Here is a 16,238-nt window from a genome sequence, read left to right as displayed (position 1 = left end):
GGAGGGCGGCCCCTTTCCTTCTCCAAGCTCACAGTCACTTCAAATACAGAGGGGCCGCATCCCAATTCCCGAGACTGGAAGATTATCTTAAGGGCCAACGAGGGCTAGGAGATCATGGGAAACAGAGACAGGGAAAGGGTGAGAGAGCAGGAAACGGCGTAAGAAACAGACAGAGAGACTGAGGTTGTGGGTCCAAACCACGGACAAGGGAGAAGGGACCGGAGAAACCGAGAAAAACAGACGCCTCCGCCGAGGCAGACAGAGGTGAACAGAGACGAGAAGCAGACGGGAGAACAGAGGGAAACGCAGGGAACGCGAGAGAAACTGGGTGCAGACAGATGGGGAGAAACCGAGACAGAAAGGCTGGGAGGAACGAGGAGAGACACAGAGGGGTTAAACCGAAGGCAGAGGACAGGACTGGGAGAGAGGAGGGAGAAGGGTGAGAGGCAGAGCAAGGAAAGATCTCAGGGGTCAGGACAGATTGGCGAAGCAGTAGGGGGCGCCCAAGGACCAGACGCTGAGCCTCTCAGGGTTCCCCCTTCGCCGGAACACGGAACGGAGCCTCACGCGCCACCGCCCCCTCGCCCTCTTCCCGGGGTCCCGGCTGCACCCCTCCTGCCCCGCCCCAGCCCAGCGGCCCCCGCCCACCAGCCCCGGCAACGCCCCTCCCAGCTCCCGGGCACCCGCGCTGGGCGATGCTGCCATCTGCCGGCCGCTCCCGGAAGCACCGCCCCTGGAGTGCGGAGGCGGCGGCCACCGGAGGCTCGGAATCCGGCCTCTCCGCACTGGGGTGGCCTCCGCTAGGTCTTTCCAGGAATCTGGATGGGCCTCCGCACCCCGGCGGGCCTGGCTGAGGATCAGCCCCAGCTGCGGACCCCGGCGCTAGTCTAAACCCTGGGGCCTTGATTTCCTGTTTTGTCAAAGGGAGGAGATACACCAACACCTCCCCTTAGGATTTCAAGAGTGGAGGGGACGCGAGGGTACCCAAATTGTGCTCCTGGTCTTTATTCCTCGACCGGAAATCTCAGGTCACTCTGAAATCAGCCAGGCTGCCCCCTCTCTCCCTTTCTGGCCCAAACCCAACGGGGCGATATCCCCCAACCATAACCCCTCAAAATCTACCCTAGAACCCTCGCCTTCCCCCTCCCTCCACCTCTGCCCCCATTTGACTTCTCACCAGACCCAGAAGTCCAGATGAGAAGGAAGTTCCTTGTCCGCCCTCCCACTCCTGCCAGTCCCTGCATCCCTCCCCGGAGTCTGGAGTACTTAGGAGTGGAGGAGTTGGGGTTAGGAAGGCGTGTTGAGTTGACCCCACCTCTTTTTAAATTTAGGTTATTTTATTTATTTATTTAGAGATGAAGTCTGTCTATCGCCCAGGCTGGAGTGTATTGGCACAATCTCTGCTCACTGCAACCTCCTGGGTTCAAGTGATTCTCCTGTCTCAGGCTCCGGAGTAGCTGGGATTACAGACGCCCACTACCACGACCGGCTAATTTTTGTATTTTTAGTGGCGACGGGGTTTCACCATGTAGGCCAGGCTGGTCTCGAACTCCTAATTTCAAGTGATCCGCCCTCCTCGGCCTCCCAAAGTGGTGAGATTACAGGAGTGAGTCACCGCGCCCGGGACTTCTTTTTAAGAAAAAATCTGTTAATCTTTTCCGCCTCCCAATTCCCAAAACCCAACCGAGACCTCCGCGCCTCGCTTCCTCCTCCCAGGCCCTCCCTGCCCGGAGTCCGCCCCTCCCGGTGCAGCTCCGCCCCCATCCCGAGGCGGGGCCCCGTAGGTGGAGGGAAGAGGGAGAGGTCGCAGCCTTACCTCCTCTACACTGGAAAGCTCAGTGGCCCCCGTGCCACGATGTCCCAAGCTTGGGTCCCCGGCCTCGCGCCCACCTTGCTGCTCAGCCTGCTGGCTGGCCTCCAAAAGGTGAGACTTGGGAGGTAAGGTTGTTGAGCTTTCCAGCCCTAACTTCGTAGGTAGGAGCCTGCTTCGGGAGCCTGGTCGCTACCTTCCCCTTGTCAGGATTTCCTCCTGACCACACGAAATTAGCAACTTCCTTTCTCTTTGCTGTGGAGGTGGAGGTGGGGCATCGGAGGGGGCCCTGGGAGAGCCTGGGTTCTCCCACCTCTGAGGGGGATCCTGTGGTGGGAATTGGACGCCGCCTACCACCTATCTGACACCTAGCACCTCACTGTGAATAGGGACTTTGGACTCCGTATTAGTCTCAGCTTATGCTTCCAGCTCCTTCCCGCCTTGAGGTCTGGACAGCTGCGCCAGCACATAGCCCCAGCTCTCTTCCTCCAGTGCTGGGTGATCCTGGGGATGTCCCCACCCTCTTTGGGGCTGTTTCTCTACTTGTTCCCTAGGGGAGAGGAGGCTCCCTCATCCTCTTCTAGGAGTGAGTAATCCCAGCCTGTGGTGGGATCTGACCTGGCTGCCTGACCAAGGCTGGGGTGACCTCTGAAATCTGTGGTTTGGCGAGGGATGTGTAGGGTTTGAGCGCTTCTTGGGTCCTTCTGTTCCTCCCAGGTAAACGCTACAGGTGATGGCGGAAGGCAATCCAGTCCTGTTATGGGTGATTGTCCTAGGAACAGAGATGGGTCTAGAACCAGACGGAAGTCAGGGCCTGCTCCCAGAACAGGACCCCTTCACACATTGAGGCTGAGCTTTCAGAGTGGCTCTGCCAAACCCCCTCCGTGGACCCGGGTTAGCGAGCAAGGTGCTCCTTCTAAATCTCTGGGCTGGGCATCCTCTGCTTTACCCCTCCTACCCACTCCAGGGGCGAGGTGCTGTTAATGCCCTCGATTCTGGAGTTAAGTAAGCTGAGAATTATTCACTCCCAGCCAAGACCACCCTGATGCTCCATAAAACTCAGCCTCCGAACCACCCCAGACAAGACCACCCCATGGTTAAAATGTGAGGAGGCAATCTGAAAGAAGAGCTCCTCTCCCTCCCAAACAGGACCTTGAGACTAATTTACTAAACTTGTTACTAATCCATCACTTCTTCGTTGGGGTCCAAGAGGGACGAGGGACAGAGTGATGTCTGAGGAGGGAGGGGTGCTGCTGAGTGCCTGGATCGACCCCCTTGATTTGTCTCCAAGTTCTCGCTCTCTCTCTCTCTATATATATATATTTATATTTTTTTTATATAAATATATATTTTATATTTATATTTAAATATATTTAAATTATATGTGTGTATATAGAGAGATTTAAATTACATACATAATGTGTGTATATACACACACATATATACACATGTGTGTTTGTGTATATATATATATATGTGTGTAATTTAAAGAATAGAGATGGGGCCTTGCTATGTTGGCCAGGTTGGTCTTAAACTCTGGCCTCAAGCAATCTGCCCACCTCAGCTTCCCAACATGCTTAGGATTACAGGCATGAACCAGTGAGCCCAGGGCCTGTCTCCAACTCTGTAGTCATTCTTGTGTGCTGTGTGATTTGGATTCACAGACTCACCCTCTCTGGGCCAACCTGCAGGGGTTCCTTCCTGTTCCTGGAACTGAGCATGGAAAAGGGGAATCGCCCCAACTATTATTGGCTATCACTGGTATTCTTATCTTTACTGTTGTGACTTGCAACTGAAATGTTATTCCCAGCACTTTGGGAGGCCAAGGCAGGCAGGTCGTCAGGTGAGGAGATCGAGACCATCCTGGTTAACACGGTGAAATCCCGTCTCTACAAAAAATTAGCTGGGCATGGTGGCATGCACCTGTTGTTCCAGCTACTCAGGAGGCTGAAGCAGGAGAGTCGCTTGAACCTGGGAGACGGAGGTTGCAGTGAGCCGAGATCACATCACTGCCCTCCAGCCTGGGAGACAGAAAGAGACTCCGTCTCAAAACAAAAACAATAACAACAAAACAACAACAAAAAGATAAGGATAATAGTGGTTTTGCCAAAGCTGGCTTCCTATTTTTTAGCCGTGGTTGTTTGTCCCAGGAGGCTAGGGTGAGGTGACAGATACCTTCCCCCACCACCCATTTCCTATGTTCCAGCACCTACATCCCTTCCCCAGTCTGGGAGCAGGCCAGGATGAAATGAAACCAGGTAATTGATGAATGCTTGTTCCTTCATTCTGCAAGTATGACTATTGGGTTTTCAACAGTGATGTAACAAAAATTCCTGCCCTCTTGGAGTTTGCCTTTTATGAAACTGATAGACAATTAAGATAAAGTATGTTAGATGTTGATAAGAGATGTGGAAAAAAATTAAGCACACTAAGGGGAAGGAGAGTGGTTATCATTTTAAATAAGGCAGTCAGAGAGGGAGGGGGTGGAGCCAGCCCTGCAGCCACCTAGAAGAGTGTTCCAAGTCAGTGTGGCCTTGACATATAATTGCTATCAATGGAGTGAAATTCTGTAAGATGCCCTGGATGCCCTGTAGACCTAGTACAGAAGAGGGAGGTTTGGGAGGCGGGGTCCTGGCAGCTTTGCAGAGCATGGAATCCCCTAGGCAGGGATCTGAAGGATGAATAGAGGCTCAGACAGGTGTAAAACACTCAGATATGTTCAGGAAATTTGCATTATAGGAAGAGTCCTTCTGCCCACAGTGTCCTCAGTGACTGAGGGTGGGATAAGGAAAGTCGCCAGTGCCCTGGGCCATGGATGTCTCAGCAGAAGGCAGGTTGGAAGGGTGGTCGGAAAGGATGTGCTTATAAATGCGGGGTGGGGGAGGGTCCGGGAAGGGGGAATGATGAAATGTGGTGAGAGAGGAAGGGGAGCTGGGGCCAGCCAGGGGTCAGCTGGGCTACAAGCACTGACCTGGGAACATGGTGGAGTGAGGTGAGGAGTGGCTTGCAGGAAGAGGCTGAGTCTGCAGGGGACCTGCTGGCTGTGAGGTACCTGGGCAGCACCTGCATAGAGACCCCACCTTGGCTTCCCCAGCTTATGACCCCTGACCTCTCTCTTCTTCCGCAGGTTGTAGCCAGATGTGGTCTCTCCTTGTAAGTCTGGAACTTTGGCCATAACTGCCAATCTGGGGATGGGGGAGGAGCAACCCAAATCACGCCCTGCATGCCTTGGGGGTCTGGGGGGCCAGAAACCCCATCCATCCTCACCCACTCCCAATCTAGTCAGAAACAGTCCTCACTTTCCCAGCCAAAGAGGGAGACCCCACCCTCTCCCTGCACCAATAAACTCGGGACTTCCACACTTGGGGGCAGGTCTGAAGCCTGATCCTGGTCCTTCCTACTGCAGTGCCAGGTCGTCTCCACTCTGAGGGTCCTCTGGGTTGGAGGCAGGGGGCTAACCCTAATATAGATATCCCAGAAGCCTGAGCACAAGGGCTGGGTCTGGGGTAAGGGTCACTGGGCAGAAAAGCGTTTCCATTAGGTCGGCACCGTTCCCTGATCCCTCATACTCCACAGGTGCCAGCGATGCCTCGCAGCCTGCTTCCCCGCACCTCCTTAGAGTGGCCACTGCAATGCCCCATCCCCACACCTGCCTGCTGAGGTCAAAGAATACACCTTCCACCCGTGTTACAGATGAGGGGCGTGGGGCCCAGTAGGGAGCTGTTCCGGGCCCGAGTGCACAAGCCCTTCCCCAGAGTCCTGCTGAGCTCAGAGGGGCCTGCATGCCCTCCCCACTAAGGGGCAGCTTATGCCATGAGCATAAGGTGTATTTGGGGGAGGCTAGGATCCTTCTGTCTTTCCACTCTGGTGCCAACAGCTTCTCCTTCCCCCTTCTGTACCCTCCAACCAGCGCCTGCCCCAAAGGATTCAAATGCTGTGACGACAGCTGCTGCCAGGAGAACGACATTTTCCCTGGCCCTGTGAGGTGAGCCCGGGACTGGCTCCTCTGGACACAGTTCTTGGAGGGGCTTGGTCCACACAGGGCCAGGCCAGGCACCTGCTGAGGGAGCGGTGTGGGTGGTGGGAGCAGGGAGGTGTGGCAGGTGGCCTGGGGACTCAGGGTGTTCTTGGTGGTCCCCACTCCAGGATCTTCGTCATCATCTTCCTGGTCATTGTGTCCCTCTTTTGCATCTGTGGCCTGGCTAAGTGCTTCTGTCGAAACTGCAGAGAGCCGGAGCCAGACACCCCACTGGATTGCCGGAGGCCCCCGGAACTGCCCTCCATCATCCCCCCAGAGAGGGTCAGAGCACCTCTCTCTGCATCCCCACCCCCCTACAGTGAGGTGGGTGTCTCATCCCCATCCCTACCTTGCTTCTGGCTGGCTGTGCAGCAGGGACAGTGGAGGGCCCTTCGAGCCTGGGGAGCACTCTGCACCCAGCATTGGGCCACCCCTCTCCCTGGTAACCATGCCTCAGCTGGCATGGGGGAGTAGTGGCCAGGGCCAGGGCCCAGGAGACTGAACTCCTTCTTTTCCCTGCAGGTGATTCTGAAGCCCACCTTGGGCCCAACTCCCACAGAGCCACCCCCTCCCTACAGCCTAAGGCCTGAAGAATATACCAGGGATCAGAGGGGCATTGACAACCCAGCCTTCTGAGTCATCTCCTGCCTGGAATCTTGCTGTCAGCAGCCTCCTCCCCAGTGCACCCTGGATCAAGCTAGAGACTGCTGGCACCCCAGGAGTGTCCCTGCCCGTCCTGCCATGTCTCTGTTCATTCTCAGATTTAACTTATTGCTTTTTCTGCTTCTGTTTCCACCCCAGCTGCCTCTCTTGTCCTGAGGTTTAGGCTAGAGTGACAGTATCGGCCCACCCCCCAATCCAAGAAAGAGGCTGCCAGGAGGAGAATGCCAGCCATTGGAGGTGCCCAACAGCAGAATGGGCTACTCTGAGGGGTAGTAAAAGCCCCATTTCTGGAGGCATGCAGATCTTGACTGGACAGCCAGCTCTGAGATTTTATCAGGGCACCGCTATACCTGTGGGAGATTGAACTGGATGAGCTCTGAGGCAGCCTCCAGTACTACCTGAATAGAGAACTCATTGTACCCTCCCCAAACACATGATAAACACACGTCCTCACTGAACATTCCTGATTTTGGCTGAAAGCCTGCCTCTTGTTGTGTGGGGAGGTGCATGGAGAGGTGAGCCCACGCATGGGGAGTGCGGTGATGGGGTCGCTGCGCTGAAATCCTACTACTGAGGAGTCCTCCAGGTCTGGGAGGACAGCCCATCCATGGTCCACCCCTGGGGAGAGGCTCTTTCTAGATGCCTTGGCTGTCCGTTTTTTGATGTCTCTGTGTGCCTGGAAATGGGGTGGGCATGTCCCGTGTGTGGGTTTCCGGATCCCTTCTGCCCAAGGCTTTCCTGGGAGACGTGAAGCCCAGCTCTCTAGCTCTCTTACTTGGTGAGAAGTTGACTGCAAGGGGTTAGATCCAGGAAGCAACCCTGGAAGCCACCTGCTGGGAGAAGGTGGGGTGGGAGGAGCTCAGGAGGGAGCAGCGGGTGGGGCTGGGCATCTGCGGAGTGGGGCTTTAGGAGACCTTGAACGGCCCCACCCTGGAAGCTACAGGGAGGAGAGGAGATGGCAGGTTCCACCCTTCTGTACCAGCCCCGCCTGTGGGAGTTAACCCACAGGGGAAAGAATGTTCACCCCAGCAGCACGGGAGAGTCTTCACTGGGGTTTGCCCCATGGGGGCCTGACATGGTCATGCAGAGTGGGGCGAGACAGTGCCAGTGCCTTGGGACTCAGACAGGGCTGGGCGCCTCCACCCTTTTTGCCTTTGCACTGTGCCCCTACAGCCCACTCAATGCTAGCCCCCTCCAGGCAGAGGACCCCGAGTCAATGCTGGCCAAAGCTCCCAGGACGATTGAACTGGCCCTGGTGTGCCAACAGGGGTTGCCTCATTCAGTGCTCTCCCAATAATGCCCATCCTCAGGGCATCAGGATGCAGGCGGGTGGCAGAGCTAGGGATAGCATGATAGCACAGGTAGCCCCAAAGATGCCAGGAAAAGGGACCGTTCAGTGTGGGTTCTCTGGAGATAGGGAGCCAGAAAGAGTGCAGCAGTTACTGACAAGATAGTGCCTGGGTTGGCCATAAGAGAATGAGCCCAAGCATAAGTGGAAGTTTCCCTTCAGTTTCAGGGCTTGGTCAGGGGTGGCAGAAAACATGTTTTTTTTTGTAGATGTCTCTGGTTCCAATCAGAGAAGTCCCAGAGCTGATATTGCCCTCACGGCGATAGCGGGAGGATGTTGAGCAATGGGCTTGGGAGACCTGGGGAGGAAGTTACCCTCAGCCTGGACGTTGCCTTCCTTTCATCACAGGGCCTGGAACTCCTCCTGTGGAGTAGCAGAGTAGCCCAAGGGAAAGTGGCCATCTGAAACCTAGTTTTGCTGTGACCTGGTGACAAATGGAGACTTCTGTGGCTCTTCTGGTCATCCTTGCTGGGAGTGGAAATGCTATCACCTTTTAGAGGGCCATCTGGCACCATGCAGTCATGCCACAGATCTTTACAAAGCCCCTGCTATGTAGGAAGCACTATGTCTTCCTGGGTATCCATTAAAATGTAAAATGCACGTGACCTGGCAATTTCACTTCTAGAAATGAGCCTTCAGAAGTGCTCATGCAGAAAAGCTCAATATAAATACCGTGCACTAACCCATTGTGCCACCAGAGCGGAGCTCCCCGTGCAGCCTTTTAAAATAATCAAGAGCCAGCCTGACCAACATGGCAAAACCCCGTCTCTACTAAAAAAACAAAAAAAATTAGCTGGGCATGGGGCATGCACCTGTAATCCCAGCTACCCTGGAGGCTAAGGAAGGAGAATCGCTGGAACCTGGGAGGCAGAGGCTGCAGTGAGCCAAGATCTCACCACTGCACTCCAGCTGCCTGGGCGACAAAGCAAGACTCCATCTCAGAAGAAAAGAAAATAAAAAGGATCTGTAGCACCAACCCTGCAAAGCATCCATTACTGTTAGAGAAAAGGCAAGTTGCGGAACAAAAGCATATGATCTGAGTTCGTAAGGATATCACCCATACGTATTTTATTTTATATATATGTATATATTTTGCAAAATACAGATAAGATCTAAAAGGATATGAACCAATCACTCCCCACACTTCCAATAGTTGTTGGCACCAGGAGTGGGATGTCGGTAGCGGATTGCAAGCAGGGATTCTTTGTATGCCTTGGCATTGTGTGTTTTTACAATCAGCAAGCATTGCTTTTGCAAATTGAAAGAGATTTGTTTACTGGAAACTGTAGGCAACTTTAGAAGTTTATGAAGATTCGCCTTGTGAACTTTGATCAATGGCAACTGATAAATTAATCAGGCCTGGTATGCGGAAGAGGATACCAGGACTTTAGACTTGTGGTACCCACCTGACGTGGATGTGACTCAGGGGATACACACATGATGGACATGGGAAAGCCTGGACACCTGCCAGACATACGAGGAGCAGGGGAAGCTCACACGTCAGACCTCTGCAGGACTTAGGAGGTGTATAATGAATGAGAGAAACAGTGAGCTGGTTGGTTGGGTGAATGAGCAGTTTCACAGTGACTGAGAATTCATCCCTCGTGGCTGGTTTAGTAGCTCAACCCCAATGAGTGAATAATGAAAGATGGAATGAATGAATGAAGATTAAATGAGTGGCCAGATACAGTGGCTCACACCTGTAATCCAAGCACTTTGAGAGGCCGAGGCGGGCGGATCATGATGTCAGGAGTTCAACACCGGCCTGTCCAACATGGTGAAACCCCATCTCTACTAAAAATACAAAAATTAGCCTGGTGTGGTGGTGCACACCTTGTAATTCCAGCTACTTGGGAGGCTGAGGCAGCAGAATCGCTTGAGCCTGGGAGGCAGAGGTTGCAGTGAGCCAAGTTTGTGCCACTGTACTCCAGCCTGGGTGACAGAGCAAGAGTTCTTCTAAAAAAAAAAAAAAACTTGGGAAGGGGAAAGTAAGAATATTCAGAGAAGCTCCTTAACACCAACAGCCTTCCCTCCACTCTACCTTGGCCACACTCTCAAGTGGGCATACCTTATCTTGTCAGCCCTGATTACCTCAAGCCTCCCACTCTGAACATTACCTCCTGTACTACCAGCTCAGGTAGGTCCTGTATCACCTCCACACCACACCAGCAGTTCTCTGCACCTGCTCAGCCCTTAGCCAGCGGCCTTGCCCATTGGCAGTGCTATCACTCTGTCCTTGAACCATCCTTACAATCAATAACCTGCAGCCTTTACCCCTTTCCCCATTCACTGTGCTCACCTGGGGAAACTCCAGACTCCAGCTGGACCCAACTATGGCTCAAGAACCAGCACCCCTGTGTGACTAGACTCACTTCCAAGTCAAAACTGCAAGTCGCAGCCAGCCGCGGTGGCTCGCACCTGTAATCCCAGAACTTTGGGAGGCCGAAGTGGGCGGATCACAAGGTCAGGAGATTGAGACCATCCTGGCCAACATGGTGAAACCTTAGCTGGGCATGGTGGCGGGCACCTGTAGTCCCAGCTACACAGGAGGCTGAGGCAGGAGAATCCCTTGAACCCAGGAGCCGGAGGTTGTAGTGAGCCGAGACCGTGCCACTGCACTCCAGCCTGTTGACAGAGCAAGACTCTGTCTCAAAAAACAAAAAAAAACCCCAACCCCGCAAGTCCCACTCGGGCCCTGGGCTCCTCCTCCACCACAGCCTCACTTCCTCGCTCTTAGAATGATGAATTTCATATCTTCTACGGCAAATCTCCCACACCCCCAGCCTCAATTTCAGCAGGCAATGCCACCACAGGCTTCAGAGAACACCGATGCAACCACACAAGCACACCACATATCAGTGCCCTGCCTCCCCACACACCTGCCACCCTGTATCCACGTGTGCCTCCTTCCCCCACAGAGCACACCCTCCTCCAGCCTGCACTGGGCCCCAGCCCTACCCCCGCTTAGGGCCCAGCCCCGCTCCCCCAACCCCTGCACCCTCCCCCCCCCGCACCCCCCGACCCCCCCCCCCCCCCCCCCCCCCCCCGCCCTCAGTAGCTACTGCAGAGCCTTTCTCCCCTTCCCGGATCATTATCATCGTTTATAACATGCCCCGCCCTCCATCTGTTCGAAACTCTCCCTGGAGGCCCCCAGCCCCTCTGGCCTCTGCTGTTCCACCGCCCTCCTCCCCACTCTCATCCTGTGCAGCTCCAATTAGCCCTTTGTCTCCACCATGACAGGAGATGACTCTCGTCCAGATCACCAGGGACCTACATGCCGAAGCAAAGGTCCCTTCCTTCCCCGGCTGTGTCTCAGTGGCATTTGACACACTTGGCCACAGCCTTCTTTCGAGTTCCTCCAGCGTCTCTGACTCCACCTTTCCCCGGGTTCCCTCCTCCACGCGGCCTTCTCCTTCCTCGGAGCCTTCACTTCCAGCTCTTCCTCCGCCCTCTCTGGGGGATGGCTGCCCTGGAGGTCTGTCTCTGGGTCTCTGGTGTTCATCTTTGTCCATTCCCGTAGCGGCTGTCATCCGGATCTGCGGCTTCTCAAGGCTTTCTCTCCCGCAGGACTTCTCCCTGGAACGCCAGATCCATGTAGTAACTACCTCACAGCTCCTCTTGGATGCCTGATGCGCATCTCCCAGCCAAAAGCAGGCTCTAATTTCCCTCGATGGCCCCTCAAATCCAGTATAAAGAGATGGCGCTCCGCATTCACCCAGCTGTGCAGGCTAAAAAACTACCAAGTTACTATGATCCCTCTTTCCCTCACCGCCTCATCCTGACACAGAGCCAGGCCCACTTATTACCATTTCAGGACTATGGCCCTCGACCAAGCCATCTTCATCCCAGGCCCAGCCTATCCTAACCACCTTCTACCGAATTTCTGCCTCCAGGCTTGTTTCCATGTCGCCCCCTGCAGTTCATCCTACACACTGCACTTAGGGAGATCTCGCTCATGCACAAACAAGACGTTATTCCCATGCTTAAAATCCTCCAATGGCCGGGCGCAGTGGCTCACTCTTGTAATCCCAGCAGTTCGGGAGGCCAAGGTGGGAGTGGGAGGATCGCTTGAGCCCAGGAGTTCAACACCAGCCTGGGCAACATAGAGAGACCCCGTCTCTACAAAAAAAAAAAAAAAAAAAAAATTCACTGGGTGTGGTGGTGCAAATCTGTGGTTCTGGCTATTCAACGGCGGCGGGAGGTGGGGTGGGGGTGGAGGTGGGTAGGCCAGGAGGAGACTGAAGTGGGAGGAATGCTTAAAAGATCAAGACGTTGAGGCTGCCGTGAGTGTGATCACACCACTGCACTCCAGCCTGGGTGACAGAGTGAGACCGTATCTCAAAAAAAAAAAAAAAAAAATTCCCATTGTACCCGGAATAAACCTCAAACCCGACTGCAGCTGGCAGGACTTAGGCAGTGTGGCCCCTCCCTTTCCCTCCAGCATCTTCTACTTCTCCCTCCCTTCCCACTGCGTGGGAGAGAAGCCACAGTTGCCTTCTCTCTGGGACTTGACTATCCCGAATCTTGACCTGGCCCAGGGCCTTTAATGGCTTTTCTGCTTGGAAATGCCCTCCCTCCCAACCCCCTCCTACCAGTCTTCACAGAGGTGCTATATTTTCCCCATTCTGGTTCCCAGAGGGGCCAGCATGTGCAAAGGCCTGAGGAGAGAAGGAGCTTGGGGGCCAGAGAAACTTAAAAGAGGCCCCTCATTCCTTCAAAATCCCCTAAGATTTTGCCAGCTGAGGTGGCATGCACCTGTAGTCCTGAAGCAGGAAAAGGCCAGGAAACGGACCTCTTGAACACCACACTGGGAGGGAAGGGGTGATTTATTCAGCCGGGAGCAAGGTGGCAGAGCTGCCCAATAGCCAAGCTCGAGCTCACAGAGAAAGTCCCTGCCCTTTTAATTCTAGAGTTCACAGCTCTAGAAATACATGTGAAAGGGTCTTGGGCCATGGAGTAGGGTGAGGTACAGTGACTTAGGTGGGGGTTCCATCATGTCTAAGTAAAAACAACGCTTCCAGAAAGATTCCTCCATACCATGCCCACGATCTATAGGAGGGTGCCCAGTCTGCCAGCCTGTACTTCTCCTATTGAAATGCAATGTGGAAGTCAAGGGGGAGGTGGTCTTAGATGCTTAAGGGCGACTAAGGGTCTCCTTCCTCACTCCCCCCTTTGAGAATCTCACCTATAACATTAGTGAGAGTTCTCACTCTCATTCTCATTTTCATGATCTTCTGAAGAAAGTGATCGATAATGATGCATATAATATATTTGTGATGTGTTCTCTGGTCTATAACAGCCGTGAAGAATTTCTCTAATCATCTGAAGGAACAGGGGAAGCAAACAAGGGAGTAACAAGCAAACACCTATTATTATTACAACACTTATGATGAGAGTCTTGAATCCTCCTAAGGATGAGAACCAACCTCCAAACAAGGACTCAGGGTTAAATCCGTGCCATCCCTGCACAGGCACGTGTGCCAGCTTGGTCATGTCTCTTACAATATCCTCCACTGCTTGACCCTGGTCATCTATGTGTAGGCAACAGTTGGTTAAATTGAATCTTCCACAGACTCCTCCTTCCACTGCCAGCAGATAATCTAAGGCCAACTGGTTCTGATAAATCCCATTTCTCATTTGAGTTTCTTGTGACACCAAAATGGACAGAGCTTTGCCCGTTTCATAAGTATTTCCAAGGTAGCCTGCAACTGGATGATCCGATTGAGCATGTAGACAGGAGTCCGGTGTCCCCATGAGCCATCCTCTGCCCATGTGGCCGGCCCATAACACTTAATAATTCTTTCCAGTGGCCACTCATTATCTTCCCATTCACCTATCATTAGACTTCTTTCTCCTGGGTGGAAGAGACTGGATGTTGTAACAGGCCACCTGTTTTGGCAGACAATAGGGAAAAAAAGGCAGGCTTAATGATGCCTATGACACAGCTACCTCTCCATCTTTTGGGCAGTTGTACATATGCTCTTTCAAATAACTTTGTTCCCATCCGAGGAAACCACAGCCTCCCACTGGAATGATAGGCATTGATGGCTGCGCAGACATCAAACCTTAGGGGGACCTGTTTTGGGCTTCCCTTCTCCTCTGTTCTAGCTATTAACTTAGTAGGGCTGTTGCATCGCCCTGTTAGGAATTTAATTCAAAAGTCGTATGCGTAGGGGGCTCTGATGGACTGTTGCAGACATCAGGCTGTCCATCCCCTGGATTACACACCTTATGCTGAGCACCATTACATAAACAGGTTCCCTTCTGTGTCCCTGCACATTTATAATACCTGTAGACCAAAAGAATTCCAGTCACTTTCCGTCCTACCTCAGTAACCTGGTGCACACACTGAGCATTCTCTGAAATCAGTTAACGTCCCTACTGTACGAGTCCAAATTTTAAGAAGGGTAAGTCCCACGATGACGTTCATGATGCTTCGGCTGTGCGTGGACCAGCCAGTTTCTGGGATGTGGCTGGAGCAGGGCTTGTTGTCCTTCTTAAGGTGATTTGGCAGTGGTTGTCTGGGTCTGGTCTAGCTTCCCAAGTTTCAGCTGCTGCAGGTTTCACGAGACTGTGGTGGATCCAGGCTGGGACTCCCTGTACCTTTTATGGCTGTGGGAGTGGTCAGGATCACAGTCTGGGGTCCTTTCCACCGTGGCTTCAGAGGGACTGCATTCCAGTCCTTTATTCACACTCGATTACCTGGTGAGAAAGGGTAAACTGGGGAGAATAAGCTTACAGGGCATCTTTCATTTACCCAGATTGAAATATCCTGAGTGATTTTCCCTAGAGCTAGTAGCTGTCATCCTAGCTCAATATTTCCCTACTCCCAAGGAGTTCCTGGGAGTGCCCACAGTCTGGGAGGGGGCCTATGCTGTAAGACCTCATAGAGGGAATATCAGGAGCACATCTAATGCTGAATAACACCAAAGGAAGTGCCTGCACCCACTTGAATTCTGTTTCCTGACACATTTTCCTTAAGCTGTTTATCTGCTCCACCGTTTGCTTGGAGAAAGTTCTTTCCCTCCTGATTTAATAGTCCTTTTTCTTTGTACAGGACTCCATGTACTTGAAGAGTTAGAAAGGCATACTGGGAATTCATATACAAGTTCACAGTCTTATCTTCACTCAGTTCTAGGACCTGGGTCAGTGTCCAGAGTCACTACTGCATGGCCTGCACAACTTTCTCCTTGTGGATTAACAAAACTTCCTTCATTCTCACGCAGCTCCCAGTCTGCTGCCATTCGTGGTTGATCCCAAAGATCGGGCCTGCTGGAATCAACTGAGTCCACTTCAACACACGTGTTTTAATTGAGCCTTCTGACACCGGGGGCAAAGTGTTGCAGACCTTAACAGTGCTGGGGGGATTTTCCCCTTGCAGGCTCAGGTATTGGTTATCCTAGCGTTTGTCAACCAATGGTGTCCTTTGGTATTCATTAGAGTCACTACTGTGTGGGGTGCTTTGATAGTTGCTGTTAGAACTTGAACTGTCATTTTCTTCTCTTTCTGACACATACAGTGTGAGAGGCTTTGTTAAGTCAGGTAGCCCCAAAGCTGGGGCTGGGAATAGTTTTGATTTCAGTTCCTGCCACTGCTGGAATCCCCATTCAAAGTGTTCCTTGTCTCTCCATCTTTGTCATTTTGTGTAGGGGTTTGGCCAGTACCTCGAAGTTTGGAATCCACAATTTACCGACACCCACGGCTCCCAGGAACTCTTCTGCCTGCCTTTTCGTTTAGAGCTCTGGCAGGCTGCAAATGCCTTGTCTCCTCTCTGCTCCTAGGCTGACTCTCTCAGCTGGATGGTGAACCCCAGATATCGCACTTGCTGTTGGTAAATCTGGGCTTTCTTTTTAGCTACTTTATACCCACCGTCTTCCAGATGCCGAAGTAAGGCATCTGTTTCTGTACCGAATGAAAGGCTGTGCCTGCGGCCGCCAACCAAACCTCGCTTCCCGGTCAGGGAACCAAATGAAGCAGGAAAAGGCCGAGAAACAGACCTCTTGAACACTGAACTGGGAAGGAAGGGGGTGATGTATTTGGCCGGGAGCAAGGTGGCAGAGCTGCCCAGTAGCCAAGCTCGAGCTCACAGAGAAAGTCCCTGCCCTTTTAAAGGTTCCCAACTCTAGAAATTACAAGTGAAAGGGTCTTGGGCTTACAACCCTAGAATTTACATGTGAAAAGGTCTTAGGCCATGGAGTAGGGTGGGGTACAGTGACTTAGGTGGGGGCTCCATCATGTTTAAGTAAAACAATGCCTTCCTCCATATCATACCTGGAAAGTTTCCTCTATATCACGCCTGCGATCTAGAGGAGCAACATAAAAATATAAAACTCCTTGTCAGGGCACAGTGGCTCAGGCCTCTAATCTCAGGACTTTGGGAGGTTGCGGCAGGAGGGTAG

General features: G+C 52.9%; 1 protein-coding gene across 1 annotated transcript; it reads left to right on the top strand.

Annotated features, from left to right (window-relative positions):
• The first annotated feature begins 1,819 nt into the window (after nt 1-1,819).
• On the top strand, nt 1,820-6,949 carry TMEM92 (transmembrane protein 92). Its single transcript, XM_002748433.6, has 5 exons — nt 1,820-1,924; nt 4,938-4,963; nt 5,721-5,795; nt 5,957-6,152; nt 6,351-6,949. Exons 1-5 carry the CDS (start codon nt 1,856-1,858, stop codon nt 6,462-6,464), a joined length of 480 nt encoding a protein of 159 aa, XP_002748479.1. The 5' UTR covers nt 1,820-1,855; the 3' UTR covers nt 6,465-6,949.
• Nucleotides 6,950-16,238: the final 9,289 nt, after the last annotated feature.

The sequence above is a fragment of the Callithrix jacchus genome, chromosome 5, assembly GCF_049354715.1.
Source record: "Callithrix jacchus isolate 240 chromosome 5, calJac240_pri, whole genome shotgun sequence".
In the NCBI taxonomy this organism is placed as follows: Eukaryota; Metazoa; Chordata; class Mammalia; order Primates; family Cebidae; genus Callithrix; species Callithrix jacchus.
The sequence above is the reverse complement of the archived record's forward strand: the minus strand, read 5'-3'. Positions and strand labels throughout refer to the sequence as shown.